The 15,132-nt window shown below is 59.1% G+C and overlaps 2 protein-coding genes across 2 annotated transcripts; both read right to left on the bottom strand.

Moving 5' to 3' along the window:
* Nucleotides 1–280: 280 nt before the first annotated feature.
* On the bottom strand, nt 281–4,701 carry LOC138846621 (sialic acid-binding Ig-like lectin 14). The gene is made up of 7 exons (XM_070062950.1): nt 3,373–4,701; nt 2,915–3,298; nt 2,456–2,734; nt 1,970–2,017; nt 1,312–1,569; nt 1,108–1,243; nt 281–999 (listed from the first exon to the last, which is right to left on the bottom strand). Exons 1-7 carry the CDS (start codon nt 3,410–3,412, stop codon nt 966–968), a joined length of 1,179 nt encoding a protein of 392 aa, XP_069919051.1. The 5' UTR covers nt 3,413–4,701; the 3' UTR covers nt 281–965.
* A 4,785-nt stretch (nt 4,702–9,486) lies between these two features.
* On the bottom strand, nt 9,487–11,689 carry LOC138846623 (sialic acid-binding Ig-like lectin 14). Its single transcript, XM_070062956.1, has 5 exons — nt 11,611–11,689; nt 11,153–11,536; nt 10,691–10,969; nt 10,324–10,459; nt 9,487–10,203 (listed from the first exon to the last, which is right to left on the bottom strand). Exons 1-5 carry the CDS (start codon nt 11,645–11,647, stop codon nt 10,170–10,172), a joined length of 870 nt encoding a protein of 289 aa, XP_069919057.1. The 5' UTR covers nt 11,648–11,689; the 3' UTR covers nt 9,487–10,169.
* Nucleotides 11,690–15,132: the final 3,443 nt, after the last annotated feature.

Raw genomic sequence — 15,132 nt, 5'->3', positions numbered from 1 at the left:
TAAATCTCACATTATTTTATCATTTCAGGCCTTCTGCAGGACGGGGTTCAGTGCCGTTTAAATCCATTCCCTTGTTGTGCTGCTATCACCACATCTGTCCCAGGAGCTTCTTCATCCTCCCAACCAGGACAACTCACACCCAGGACCCCAACCCCATTCTCCCTGGTCACCGTCCCTCTCTCTTCTCTCGGGTCTGACTGCACTGCACATGTCACGCAGGCAGAGCCATAGATGCCTGATTCCCTTAGCCTGTGTCCTTAGATCATACTGTTGAAGCATGTTTCAAACTTCCTTCATTTATTTATGTATTTTTTGAGAGACATAGTTATATACCGACACACACACACACACACACACACAGAAAGAGAGAGAGAGGAGAATGAGAGAGACACACACAGAGAAAGGTCTTCCACCTGCTGGTTCTCTCCCAAAATGGCTGCAATCGGCAAAACTGAGCCGATCTGAAGCCAGGAGCCAGGAGCTTCCTCCGGGTCTCCTATGCAGGTGCAGGGACAAAGCACTTGGGCCATCCTGCACTGCTTTCCCAGCCAAGCACAAAGATGGATCAGAAGAGGAGCAGCCGGGACATGAACCGGCGCCCATGATGGATGCCGGCACCACAGGTGGAGGCTGAGCCTGCCACAGCACAGCTGCCCCTGATGGGGTCTTGACTGGAACAGAAATGCTGTGCCCCTGACCACACCGTGTATCCGGGTGTATCCAGGAGGGAGCCAGGGAGACCGGAGACTCAGCTATACAAGGCAACTTCTGGGTGACAGGGCGCTGAGGTCCAAGTGGGGAGGGGAGAGAGGGGTGGGAGCTGAAGCTGGGGTGGGGTGGGGCTGGACTAGCGGGGATTGGCGGGTGAAGTAGGGGTGGGGGTGGAGCAGCAGGGGTGGGAGGGTCTCAGGGAGAGACTGACAGTGCCGGCCCTGCATCTGTGGTTCTGAGCTCCTGTCCTCCTGTCAGTGCTGAGCTGAGATGGAGGGGACTGTGCACCTAGAGGGCAGACAGGAGGCTGGGATCAGAGCCGGCCAAGTTAGCTCCCAACCCCAGACAGGCAGGGCAGGGCAGGGCAGGGCAGGGCAGGGCAGCCGGGGGGTTCACCTGGAGTAGTAGATCCAGGTGAGGCCGTAGGTGAGGAGGAAGCCAGCCCCCATGAGGGATCCCCTGATGAGGGTGAGGACCAGGGGCCAGGAGCCCTCCTGCTTCTCGGGCTCACAGGTGCAGGCAGAGGGACTTGCTGGGGAAAGGGAGAGGCTGAGGGTCTGCCCCCAGCCCCGGCCCCTCCCACCCCGCCCTGACACTCACTCTGCACAGAGAGGCTGAAGGAGAGGTGTTGGGAGCCCAGCTGGTGCTGAGCCCAGCAGGTGAATTCTCCTGCGTCGGCAGCCTCCACGTTGGGCAGCTCCAGGACCGCAGACGCCGAGCCGTGGGGGGGACTCCCGGCGTTGCCCTTCCTGGACCAGCTCATCTGGGCAGCGGGGTTGCTGTCGGCCTCGCACACCAGGCGCAGGGACTGGCCCCTGAGGACAGGCAGTGACGTGCCATTGCTCAGGGTGCTTGGGGCTGTGAGAGCGAAGCAGAGAGTCAGAGGTGGGGAGCTGAAGGACGAGTCTCTCCCCTCCTCTGCCACTGAACCTCAGGAGAGGAGGGGCAGTGTGAGGAGGAGGAGGAGGAGGGGTAGGAGGAGGAGAGAGCCCTGCAGGCTGAGCCCAGGGTGCCTGGACTTAACTCTGCTGGCCTGCGCACTAGGCCATGGCTGGGATGGGCTGGACGCCGAAGCTAGGGGCGCTCAGCACGATTGAGATGAGATCTGCAGGGCAGGGGAGGGTGAGGAGGGAGGAGGCAGCTGACCCTCTGGCTGCCTCTGCCAATGCAGGACCATGGTGAGCGGCTGGGTGGGGCAGGAGGGAGGGGGGACTCCTGCAGGGCCCAGCACAGCCCAGAGAGCAGAGGGTTTCTGTACCTGTGCTGTTTCCCAGGAAGGCCCTGACAGTGAGGTTCTGCACGGCATCTGCCGGGGAGAGAGGGCCCTGTCAGAGGTGAGGGTGGTCGGGGCGTGCACCCGGGGGGCACCCAAGGCAAGGCCGGGGTCTGCTGACCACGCCACACCCGCACTCCTCACGTTCAGATCCACAGGCAGACTGTTCTAGGTTAGTGTTGTCTCTGTCTCCTACACACAGGGACACGGTCACACATATGCACACACTCACACACATGCACACATCCACACACTCACACACATGCACACACTCACACTCACACATGCACAGACATGCATATATTCATACACTCACACATGCACACATGCACACACTCACACATGCATACATGCACACACACACCCACAAACAAGCACACATCACACACATGCACTAGTCACACATGTGCACAAACACACCACTCCCAATGCCCTCGGGGGCCCAGCAGTCCCCCCTGCCCCAGCACTCACAGGAGATATTGAGCTGGACGGTTCTCTCCGTGGTCACCTGAGCTCCTTGGAGGTCCACCCGACAGGTGAGGCTGGTGCCATGGTCCTGGGGCCTCGGCGTGAAGGTGAGCAGTGGGGAGCGCAGCGTCCCGGGGTCCCGAGAGCCAAGGGCCTCCCCCGCCCAGGAGAAGGAGAGCAGTCTCCCCCCGGGGCAGGAGCCCGGCAGGCTGCAGGTCAGCTGCGTGGGGCGGCCGGACTCCAGGGGCACCGGGACATGGACGTGAGGCTTCTCGGTCAGGGCTGGGCATAGAGGCAGGTCTTGACCCAGGGTGGAGGACCAGGCCGACCCTGAGAGTGACCCGGGCCTCAGGCCCCAGGCTGGCTCCTGAACCCACATGCCTTAAGGAGCCCAGTCCACCCTGTCCCTGACCTACTATGGGGTGGCCACATCCCCGTACTCTCCTGGATCCCCTGCCATACCTGTTACACGCAAATTCAGCATCGTTTCAGCATAGTTGTATTTCACATCACGTCCTGTCTCCACGCGGAAGAAGTACCACCCTGTATCCCCCCACCTGGCGTCTCTGATGCTCAGGGAACAGTTGGGGGTCCTGAGGTCGCTGGAGACGTGGAATCGGCCCTGGGCCTCCGTCTTCACTCGCCGTTGTGGATGGTTTGTGGCCACAGGATCATCGTATCTGATGTGGTCCCCCTCCCGGAACCAGAAGATGTAGACTGGGCTGGAGGAACCCCGGGAGGACGTGGGGTAGGAGAAGGAGCAGGGCACAGAGACACACAGCCCCTCCTGCACCATCACCGACCGCTGCACCTGGAGCTCGTACCCGGGAGCCTCCTGCAGGGACCCTGGGCAGGGGGACACAGAGGCTCAGCCACTGCCCGGCCCCCACCTGTGTCTCCCCCTCCCCCGGCCCACTCACCCCCCGACAGCAGGGGCAGCAGCAGCAGCAGGGGCAGCATAGAGTCGCCGTCCCGGACCCACTGTGGGAAGGAAGTGCCCGGAGCATGGGGTGGGGCCGATGCAGCTCGACAGGAAGCCGGGGCTGAGCAAGAGCTGTGGTCCCCGCCTAAGGGGAACTGGGCCCACGTGGGACAGCGAGTGAGGCGGGGGTCATCTGACTCCAGCCGTCCTCCCACCCCCAGAGACACTGCAGGTGGAGATTCGGGGTCCCCGAGGCGGGAGAAGCCAGGTCATGTTCAGATCAGAGTGACATCCCCTGGGGGTGGACGCAGATGGGGAGAAGACACGAGGGCCAGTCCCGGGGCGGGGGTGAGGGGGCAGCTCCGCGGCCCCCGTCCAGAGAGGAGCCCCGAGCACTGGGAAGAAGCCGGAGCTTGGATTCCCGAGCAGCAGTCAGAGCTGGCAGGATCAGGGCGTCTGCAGCCTGAGTGTCATGGTGGTGGGGGCCTCTGTCCTCAGGGACGGCCGGGGCCGGGGCACCTCCCACGTGGGTCCTCGTCTCCCCGAGGGTCCTGTGTGCCAGCCGTGAAGCTCGTGCCCACTCAGGATGGGCTGTCCCAAGGGAGGCGTTCTCCCACCTAGCGGGGTTCCCCAAAGGCAACCAGAGCCAGGCGGCTACCGTGGAGCTCAGTGTAGGGCCCAACCTCGTGGAGTCCAGGGAGGGTGCCGGGAAACCCACGATCCACCTTCTCCTTTGTAGAGAGACTTCAGTGTGACGACGGGCAGACGAAGGCTACATCTTCCCCGTGATGACTGTGCAGTCAAGGTTAACCATCAGGGATAAAGGACGTGGCCATCACCCACCCAGAACTCGGCCGTGGGTGTCTGCAGACATCGCGTTAGGAAACCGTCCTCCTGGGCACAGGCCGGCCAGGGGCGTCCACGCAGGTGTGGAGCAAGGCAGCAAGGTCGCCGTGCAGGGAGACCGCGGAGTCAGGACACAGCGCCCGCTCCGCGTTCCCCGCTGTCTCCTTCCCCGCTCCTCAGCATCCGGGGGTCAGGGCCTGATGTGCTGCGCCTTCTCCTGCCCAGAGTCTGTGGGCGCAGCTGTTGTGTGGGCTCCTGAGGGTGACAGTGACGTCAGCGCTCTCACCTGCGCCCTCTCGTGCTCGGGCCAGCCTAGTGTGATGGTGGCAGAATCTGACAGCCCAGTCTGATGGCGGCAGGCTCCTCACAGCCTGGTCCGATGGCGGCAGACTCCTCAGTGGGTTTCGTGAGCGCTCCCTTCTTGATGTCAGCTCTTCCTCTTTTCATCCTCCTACACCCCCTCCCCACCCCTGCCACACACACTCACACTCACACACACACAGACACACAAGACACACACAGACTCACCTATACACAGACTCATCCATGCACAGACACACTCGCAAGGCATACACACACACACTTACACTCACATAGTCACACACAGACACACCAGCAATCACACATTCACACACTGAAAATCACTCACAGACACACACTCACACACACACATCTCACACAGACTCACTTACACACAGACACTCTCAAACACACTCATATGTACAATCACCCCCCCACACTCACACACATACATACACACACAGACTTACACAAAGACACACTCACAGGACACACACATACACAAACACACTCACACAGAGACTTACATACACACTCACACACAGACACACACACTCACGTAGTCACACAGACACACTCACAAGACACACATACTCACACACAGACTCACCCATGCTCACAGACTCACACACAAACTCACAATCACACATTCATACGAATTCACACACTCAGACTCACACACAGACACAACTCACACACTCACACACAAATCTCTCACAGACTCACTTACACACAGACACTCTCAAACACACTCACATGGATAGTCACCCCCACACACTCACACACATACATTCACACACAGACTTACACAAAGACACACTCACAGGACACACACACAGACACACTCACACACAGACACACACACTCACGTAGTCACACAGACACAGACACACTCACAAGACACACATACTCACACACAGACTCACCCATGCTCACAGACTCACACACAAACTCACAATCACACATTCATACGAATTCACACACTCAGACTCACACACAGACACAACTCACACACTCACACACACATCTCTCACAGACTCACTTACACAGACACACTCTCAAACACACTCACATGGATAGTCACCCCCACACACTCACACACACATTCACACACAGACTTACACAAAGACATACTCACAGGACACACACACAGACTCTCACACAGACACACTCACACACAGACTTACATACACACTCACATACAGACACACACACTCTCAAACACACTCACATAACAGTCACCTCCACACACTCACACACATACATTCACACACAGACTTACATACACACTCACATACAGACACACACACATACAGAGACACACCTACACTCACATAGTCACACAGACACACACACAGAGACAACATCACACACTCACACTCTCTCACAGCACACACAGGCATACACACACTCAAACACTCACACTTACACTTTCACACACACACTCACACACACTGCACCGTGCTCTTCGGCCACCGTCCCTTCCTATCTTGGCGAGCTCACGGCTGGGTCCCTGCTCTCTCCCTCTGTGCCACAACCTTGATGCTCATCCCAGCGGCCCTGCACCCACTTCCCCGTCACGTCACCGAGTGGGGGGTGGAGCTTCCCATCACAGACGTGACCTGCGCACCCTGTCAGTCTTCACTGGATCCAGCCGGGGTCTCCCCCGCCCCAGGGTTCATGGCCCCACGAGGCGGCCACCTTGAACGCCCGTGGCACACGCACAGGGGTAGAGCAGGGGCTCCAGATGGAAAGTAGCTGAGCCCCGGGCCAGGCCCCCATGGCCGTGACACACCAGGGCCCTCCACTGGGTGGGCCAGCCAGCCTCAGCTGTGTGTGTCGGCTCTCAAGACAGCCTGGCGCTGTTTCCCTTGGGCCAGGTGAATAAACAAATCCTTAGGGTAGGGAGGGAGAAACACTGGGGTGGGTGAGGAGAGGGGGGGTGGCAACCAGAAGCCACGAGGGACAGACAGACAGACAGACAGACAGGACAGGTTTCCCCACAGCCTGTACCAGGGAAGCTCGGCCCCCAGGGCAGCAAGGAGGCCAGGCTGGGCCTCCCCGGGACACGAGGCCCCACCTAATAGAAGTGAAAAAAAAAAATCCAAAGTAATGAACATTCCAGAACTTCAGTTGATCTCACAGGGGTGTGTGTGTGTATTTGTAGGTGCATTTTTCCCAAAGACATATTGTTTTTTTAAGGACTTATATATATTTATTTGAGAGAGAAGGAGAGGCAGAGAGAGAGAGAGAGAGTCAGTCTTCCACCTGCTGGTTCATTCCCCGGTGGCCGCAACGGCCGGAGCAGCCCCTATCCGAAGCCAGGAGCCAAGAGCTTCTTTCGGGTCTCTCTCGTGGGTGCAGGGGCCCAGGGACTTAGGCCATCTTCTACTGCTTTCTCAGGCCACAGCAGAGATGGGAAGTAGAGCGGCCAGACTCAAACAAGCGTCATGTGGGAAGCCGGAGCTTCATGCCAGGGCGTTAACCCGCAGTGCCACATCACCCTCTTGCATATTATTTTTAACTTTTTTAAATTTTCATATTTGGATTGAAAGGCAGTGGGACAGGCACAGAGAGTTGCTGCATTCGTGTCCCACCACCCCCAGATGCCCACAACAGCTGGTGATCAGCCCCAGTCAAACCAAGAACTCGGAACTCCATCTGGGTCTCCCGTGTGGGCGGCAGCGACCCGAGCCCTGGGCCATCGTGGCTGCCTCCCAGGGGGCACGTTAGCAGGGGCTGGATCAGGATGCAGCCGGAGCAGGAAGCCAGAGCTCCAGTGTGGGGATGGAGACTCCAGCACCGTCTTAACCCCGCAACACCCAACCACTGCCAACACCACTCCTCCCTCGGATGGACCTCAGACACAGAGTGGCCATGGCGACTTTGGACGCGTCCATGTCCTGGCTTATGAGGAGGCTCCATCCTGGCAGGTCCACTCCAAGTTAGAATGTGGGAACGTGAGGATGTGCTCAGTGACCACCACCCCCCCCGGCCCAGCACCACGGGGCTCTTGGTGTCTACCCTCGTGAGCACGTGACCCCGTGGAGCCGGGTTCACAGGCACTGTGAGCACAGGAGGAAGCCGGCCCGAGAGGAGACGGATCTCCAGGTTGGAGACTGTCCTGAGCGTGCAGGCTCTCCCTCCATCCTAGCGATGGAACTCGCTGTGGGTCAGCTCCACCTGTCCAGATGTTGAGAGGCTGAGAGGAAGCTGGTGAGGAAGCGCCAGGAGCCCTGAGGTTCCCCCTTGTGGGGGAGCGCGACAACAGGGTGGGGAGGCTGGGCTGAGCGGCCAAGAGACAGGGCCAGGGAAGATGGCCCCTTGGCCCCAGCCTGGCGGCTGCAGAGTGAGACAACCACGGAAGTCTCTGTCACGGGAAAGAACGGGGATTTGTGGCACACGGGGTCCAGCGCACACTTGCACCTGCTTCCTGTCCTGAGGGTGCCGCCCTCCTCTGCCCCCCAACCCGAGGAGGACGTGGTGCAGATACACCCGCGGGAGGTGCTGCCAAGGCAGAGGAAGGGCCAGCCTGTGCTGCCAGTCCCCGTCACTCACGGATCACCACGGACTCGCAGCTGTGGGATCTCCACCGTGGTGAAGCACCAGCCAGCCAGGGCCTTTCTGGGCACAGAGAAATCTGAACACAATGCGGTATCTGAGCCCAACAGGTTTGCACCGTGATTAGGAAATGTTCCGTTCCGGTCTTAGGAGATGCCGGCCTGCTTCGCATGACTGACAAAACGGAAAGGCGAGAGGAGGATGGGGACGGTGACAGCCCCGGGGTCTGGGTGTTCCTGTGAGCACTGGGGTAGGAGGTCCCTGGCAGGAACTCTGAGGGCTCCCTGGGGGACATGATGGCCCAGGTTCCGCAGTCTCTCACTGCAATGGGGCTTCCATTGAATGTGAGCCCCCAGCTCCCATTTCTCTGTGATTTACTACCAGTGTCTATAAAACGCTTAATAACATTTATGATTTCAGGGACCAGGGTTGTGGCATAGCAGATAAAGCCGTCACCCGTGATGCCTGCATCCTAATTGGGCGCTGGTTCGAGTCCCAGCTGCTCCACTTTCAATCCAGCTCTCTGGTATGGCCTGGGAACTGTAGCAGAAGGTGGTCCAAGTGCTTGGGCCCCTCAGCCATGTGGGAGACCTGGAAGAAGCTGCTGACTCCTGGCTTCAACCTGACCCAGCCCTGGCTGTTTCTAAGTAGTCAACTAGCAGATGGAAGATCTCTCTCTCAATCTCTCTCTCTCTCTCTCTCTCTCTCTCTCTCATTCTGGCTTTCAGATATGTAAATAAAACTTTTTTTTAAAGTTTTTTTATTTATTTGAAAGTCCAAATTAAACAGAGAGAGAAGAAGAGGCAGAGAGAGAGAGAGACTGAGAGAAAGATATTGAGAGAGAGAGAGAGATTGAGAGAGTTCTTCCATCCGCTGGTTCACTCCCCAAATGTCTGCAGTGGCCAGAGCTGATCTGCTCTGAAGCCAGCAACCAGGAGCTTCCTCCGGGTCTCCCATGAAGGTGCAGGCGTCCAAGTACTTTGGCCATCTTTTGGTGCTCTCTCAGGTCACTGCAGAGAGCTGGATCAGAGGTGAAGCAGCCTGGTCTTGAACCAGAGCCCACATTGGCAGCCGGCACTGCAGGGGACGGCTTCATGCACAACACCACAATGCAGCCCCTAAATAAATAAATCTCACATTATTTTATCATTTCAGGCCTTCTGCAGGACGTGGTTCAGTGCCGTTTAAATCCATTCCCTTGTTGTGCTGCTATCACCACATCTGTCCCAGGAGCTTCTTCATCCTCCCAACCAGGAAAACTCACACCCAGGACCCCAACCCCATTCTCCCTGGTCCCCGTGTCTCTCTCTTCTCTCGGGTCTGACTGCACTGCACATGTCATGCAGGCAGAGCCATAGACGCCTGATTTCCCTTAGCCTGTGTCCTTAGATCATACGTGTTGAAGTATGTTTCAAATCTTCCTTATTTATTTATATATTTTTGAGAGACATTGTTATATACTCACACATACACACAGAAAGAGAGAGAAAGAGAGAGAGAGGAAACGATAGAGACACACAAAGAAAGGTCTTCCATTTGCCGGTTCTTTCCCAAAATGGCCTCAATGGGCAAAGCTGAGCCCAGTGAAGCCAGGAGCCAGGAGCTTCCTCTGGGTCTCCCACGCAGGTGCAGGGACAAAGCACTTGGGCCATCCTGCACTGCTTTCCCAGCCAAGCACAAAGATGGATCAGAAGAGGAGCAGCCGGGACGTGAACCGGCGCCCATGATGGATGCCGGCACCACAGGTGGAGGCTGAGCCTGCCACAGCACAGCTGCCCCTGATGGGGTCTTGACTGGAACAGAAATGCTGTGCCCCTGACCACACCATGTATCTGGGTGTATCCAGGAGGGAGCCAGGGAGACCGGAGACTCAGCTGTCAACCAGGCAACTTCTGGGTATTGGGGCACTGAGGTCCAAGTGGGGAGGGGAGAGAGGGGTGGGAGCTGAAGCTGGGGTGGGGTGGGGCAGGACCAGCGGGGATTGGCAGGTGAAGTAGGGGTGGGGGAGGAGCAACAGGGGTGGGAGGGTCTCATGGAGAGACTGACAGTGCGTCCCCGCATCTGTGGCTCTGAGCTCCCGTCCTCCTGTCAGTGCTGAGTTGAGACGGAGGGGGCTCCGCACCTACAGTGCAGACAGGAGCCTCGTCACAGTCGGCCACGTTAACTCCCAACCCCAGGCAGGGCAGGGCAGGGCAGGCAGGGCAGGGCGGGGCAGGGCAGGCAGGGCAGCCGGGCGGTTCACCTGGAGTAGTAGATCCAGGTGAGGCCGTAGGTGAGGAGGAAGCCAGCCCCCATGAGGGAGCCCCTGATGAGGGTGAGGACCAGGGGCCAGGAGCCCTCCTGCTTCTCGGGCTCACAAGTGCAGGCAGAGGGACTTGCTGGGGAAAGGGAGAGGCTGAGGGTCCACCCCTCCCATCCTGCCCTGTCTCACTCTGCACAAAGAGGGTCACACACATGCACACTCATTCATACATGCACACACTCACACATGCACACAAACAAGCACACATCACAGACATGCGTTACTCACACATGTGCACACACACATGCACACACACCACTCCCACCGCCCTCGGGGGCCCAGCTGTCCCCTCTGCCCCAGCACTCACAGGAGACATTGAGCTGGATGGTTCTCTCCGTGGTCACCTGAGCTCCTTGGAGGTCCACCCGACAGGTGAGGCTGGTGCCATGGTCCTGGGGCCTCGGCGTGTAGGTGAGCAGTGGGGAGCGCAGCGTCCCGGGGTCCCGAGAGTCAAGGGCCTCCCCCGCCCAGGAGAAGGAGAGCGGTCTCCCCCCGGGGCAGGAGCCCGGCAGGCTGCAGGTCAGCTGCGTGGGGCGGCCGGACTCCAGGGGTGCCGGGACGTGGACGTGAGGCTTCTCGGTCAGGGCTGGGCAGAGAGTCAGGTTCTGGGGCCCAGGGTGGGGACCAGGGCGACCCTGAGAGCAACCCGGGCCTCAGGCCCCAGGCTGGCTCCTGACCCCACATCCCTTCTCAGCAGCCCAGCCCACCCTGTCCCTGACCTACTACGGGGTGGCCAAGCCCCCGGCCTCACCCGGATCCCCTGCCATACCTGTCACATGCAAATACAGCTTCGTTTCAGCGTAGTTGTATTTCACATCACGTCCTGTCTCCACGCGGAAGAAGTACCACCCTGTGTCCCCCCACCTGGCGTCTCTGATGCTCAGGGAACAGTTGGGGGTCCGGAGGTCGCTGGAGACGTGGAATCGGCCCTGGGCCTCTGTCTTCACTGGCCGTTGTGGATGGTTTGTGGCCACAGGGTCATCCTTGTAAATGTGGTCCCCCTCCCGGAACCAGAAGATGTAGACTTGGCTGGAGGAACCCCGGGAGGACGTGGGGTAGGAGAAGGAGCAGGGCACAGAGACACACAGCCCCTCCTGCACCGTGACCGACCGCTGCACCTGGAGCTCGTACCCGGGAGCCTCCTGCAGGGACCCTGGGCAGGGGGACACTGAGGCTCAGCCACTGCCCGGCCCCCACCTGTGCCTCCCCCTCCCCCAGCCCACTCACCCCCCCACAGCAGGGGCAGCAGCAGCAGGGGCAGCATAGAGTCGATGTCCAGGACGCACTGTGGGAAGGAAGTGCCCGGAGCGTGGGGTGGGGCCGAGGCAGTTCGACAGGAAGCCGGGGCTGAGCAAGAGCTGTGGTCCCCGCCTAAGGGGAACTGGGCCCACGTGGGACAGCGAGTGAGGCGGGGGTCATCTGACTCCAGCCGTCCTCCCACCCCCAGAGACACTGCAGGTGGAGATTCAGGGTCCCCGAGGCGGGAGAAGCCAGGTCACGTTCAGATCAGAGTGAGGTCCCCCGGGGGTGGACGCAGATGGGGAGAAGACACGAGGGCCAGTCCCGGGGCGTGGGCGAGGGGGCAGCTCCGCGGCCCCCGTCCAGGGAGGAGCCCCGAGCACTGGGAAGAAGCCGGCGCTTGGATTCCCGAGCAGCAGTCAGAGCTGGCAGGATCAGGGCGTCTGCAGCCTGAGTGTCGTGGTGGTGGGGGCCTCTGTCCTCGGGGACGGCCGGGGCTGGGGCACCTCCCACGTGGGTCCTCATGGCCCGGAGGTCCTGTGTGCCAGCCACGAAGCTCGGGCCCACTCGGGACGGGCTGTCCCAAGGGAGACGTTCTCCCACCCAGCGGGGTTCCCCAAAGGCGACCGGAGCCAGGCAGCCACCGTGGAGCTCAGTCTAGGGCCCAACCTCGTGGAGTCCAGGGAGGGTGCCAGGAAACCCATGATCCGCCTTCTCCTTTGTAAGAGAGACTTTAGTGTGACGACGGGCAGACGAAGGCTACATCTTCCCCGTGATGACTGTGCAGTCAAGGTTAACCATCAGGGATAAAGGACGTGGCCATCACCCACCCAGAACTCGGCCGTGGGTGTCTGCAGACATCGCGTTAGGAAACCGTCCTCCTGGGCACAGGCCGGCCAGGGGCGTCCACGCAGGTGTGGAGCAAGGCAGCAAGGTCGCCGAGCAGGGAGACCGCGGAGTCAGGACACAGCGCCCGCTCCGCGTTCCCCGCTGTATCCTTCCCCGGTCCTCAGCATCCGGGGGCAGGGCCTGATGTGCTGCGCCTTCTCCTGCCCAGAGTCTGTGGGCGCAGCTGTTGTGTGGGCTCCTGAGGGTGACAGTGACGTCAGCGCTCTCACCTGCGCCCTCTCGTGCTCGGGCCAGCCTAGTGTGATGGTGGCAGAATCTGACAGCCCAGTCTGATGGCGGCAGACTCCTCACAGCCTGGTCCGATGGCGGCAGACTCCGCAGTGGGTTTCGTGAGCGCTCCCTACTTGATGTCAGCTCTTAGTCTTTTCATCCTCCTACACCCCCTCCCCACCCCTGCCACACACACTCACACATAATCACACATTGGTATACAGACTTACACACACCCACTCTGACACACACAGGCACCCTCATATACAGACTCTCCCATACACACACAACACACTCACACACAGACACACCCACAATCACATATTCACACGATTAACACACGCGGACTCACACACTCACATATTCACACACAGACTCACCCACACACAGACTTACACACACTCACACAGACTCACTCATAAACACAGACTCACCAACACACGAAGACACTACAAGGTACTCACACAGAAACTCCATACTCACACACTCACACACAGAATCACCCACACATTCATACACAGACACACTCACAAGACACACACACTCATATACTCACACACAGACACACACACAGACACACCTGCGATCACACGTTTACACACTCAGACTCACACACCCTCTCATACAGAGTCACTCACACAGACACACACACACTCTCAAACACACTCACATATACAGACACTCACCCCCACACACTCACACACATACACTCACACACAGACTCACACAGACACACTCACAGGAGACACATACACACAGACTCGCACACAGACACACTCACACACACCCCCCACACACAGACACACTCACACTCACCTACTCACACATAAGCAGACACACAGAGGCACATTCACACACTCACACTCTGTCACAGGAACACACACACTCACACTCAAATATTCATAGACTCAAATATTCACACACTCATGCACAGACCCACCCACACAAGACACACTAACAAGACCCTTACACACACTCACAGACCCTCACACACACTCACAAACATACACACACACTCACACACTCACACTCACACTCACACACACTCACACACTGCACCGTGCTCTTCGGCCACCGTCCCCTTCCTGTCTTTGCGAGCTCACGGCTGGGCCCCTGCTCTCTCCCTCTGTTGACACAACCTTGATGCTCATCCCAGCGGCCCTGCACCCACTTCCCCGTCACGTCACCAGTGGGAGTTGGAGTTTCCCATCATAGATGTGACCTGCGCACCATGTCAGTCTTCACTGGTCCCAGCTGGGGTCTCCCCCGCCCCAGGGTTCATGACCCCACGAGTCGGCCACCTTGAACACCTGCGGCACGCACTTCTCAGGGCAGAGCCATGGCCACAGATGGAAAGCAGCTGAGCTCCGTGCCAGGCCCCTGTGGCTGTGACACGTGTGCCCCGTGCCACACCCCTATGGCCATGATACACCCACCCCAGGCCAGGCCCCACGTGTCCGTGACACACCAGGCCCTCCTCTGGATGGGTCAGGCAGTCTCAGCCGTGTGTGTTGGGGGGGGGGGGGCCAAGACCTCCCAGCGCTGTTTCCCTTGGGCCAGGTGAATAAGCCAATCCTTAGGGTAGGAGGGAAAAACGCAGGGGGTGGGTAGGAGAGGGGCGGTGGCAACCAGAAGCCATGAGGGACAGACAGACAGACAGACAGACAGGACAGGTTTCCCCACAGCCTGTACCAGGAAAGCTGGGCCCCCAGGGCAGCAAAGAGGCCAGGCTGGGCCACCCCGGGACACAAGGCCCCACCTAATAGAAGTGAAAAAAAATCCAAAGTAATGAACAATCCAGAACTTTGGTTTATCTCAGATGGTGTGTGTGTGTGTACGTGTATTTTTCCCAAAGCCATATTACTTTTAAATTCTTTTTATTTTCCTGTACTGTTTGAAAGACAGCAGGACAGAGACAGAGAGCTGCCGCGTGTGTGTTCCCTCCCAGATGCCCACAACAGATGGGGATCAGCCCTGGCCAAGCCAGGAGCTCAGAACTCCATCCGGGTCTCCTGTGTGGGCGGCAGTGACCCGAGCCCTGGGCCATCCTGGCGGCCTCCCTGGGGGCACGTTAGCAGGGGCTGGAACAGGATGCAGCCGGAGCAGGAAGCCAGGAGCTCCAGTGTGGGGATGGAGACCCCAGCACCGTCTTAACCCTGCAGCACACACCCACCCCCAATACCACTCCTCCCTCGGATGGACCTCAGACACAGAGTGGCCATGGCGACTTTGGACGCGTCCAGGCCCCTGGCTTACAAGGAGGCTCCATCCCGGCAGGTCCACTCCAAGTTAGAACGCGGGAACGTGAGGATGCGCTCAGTGCACCCTGCGCCCAGCACCACGGGACTCTTGGTGTCTGCCCTCGAAGCACGTGACCCTGTGGAGCCGGAT

The sequence above is a fragment of the Oryctolagus cuniculus genome, chromosome 18, assembly GCF_964237555.1.
Source record: "Oryctolagus cuniculus chromosome 18, mOryCun1.1, whole genome shotgun sequence".
NCBI lineage: Eukaryota > Metazoa > Chordata > Mammalia > Lagomorpha > Leporidae > Oryctolagus > Oryctolagus cuniculus.
The sequence above is the reverse complement of the archived record's forward strand: the minus strand, read 5'-3'. Positions and strand labels throughout refer to the sequence as shown.

Bases quoted from the DNA above. Each gene is read 5' to 3' on its own strand.
- LOC138846621 (XM_070062950.1), bottom strand. From the start codon at position 3,412: ATGCTGCCCCTGCTGCTGCTGCTGCCCCTGCTGTCGGGGG. The intron at 1,570-1,969 runs GTACAGAAACCC...TCGCTCTCACAG, and splicing joins CTTCCTGGGAAACAGCACAG to CCCCAAGCACCCTGAGCAAT. The intron at 1,244-1,311 runs GTGAGTGTCAGG...CCCTTTCCCCAG, and splicing joins CTTCAGCCTCTCTGTGCAGA to CAAGTCCCTCTGCCTGCACC.
- LOC138846623 (XM_070062956.1), bottom strand. From the start codon at position 11,647: ATGCTGCCCCTGCTGCTGCTGCCCCTGCTGTGGGGGG. The intron at 11,537-11,610 runs GTGAGTGGGCTG...CCCCCTGCCCAG, and splicing joins GCTGCCCCTGCTGTGGGGGG to GGTCCCTGCAGGAGGCTCCC. The intron at 10,970-11,152 runs GTATGGCAGGGG...CTCTCTGCCCAG, and splicing joins GCTGTATTTGCATGTGACAG to CCCTGACCGAGAAGCCTCAC.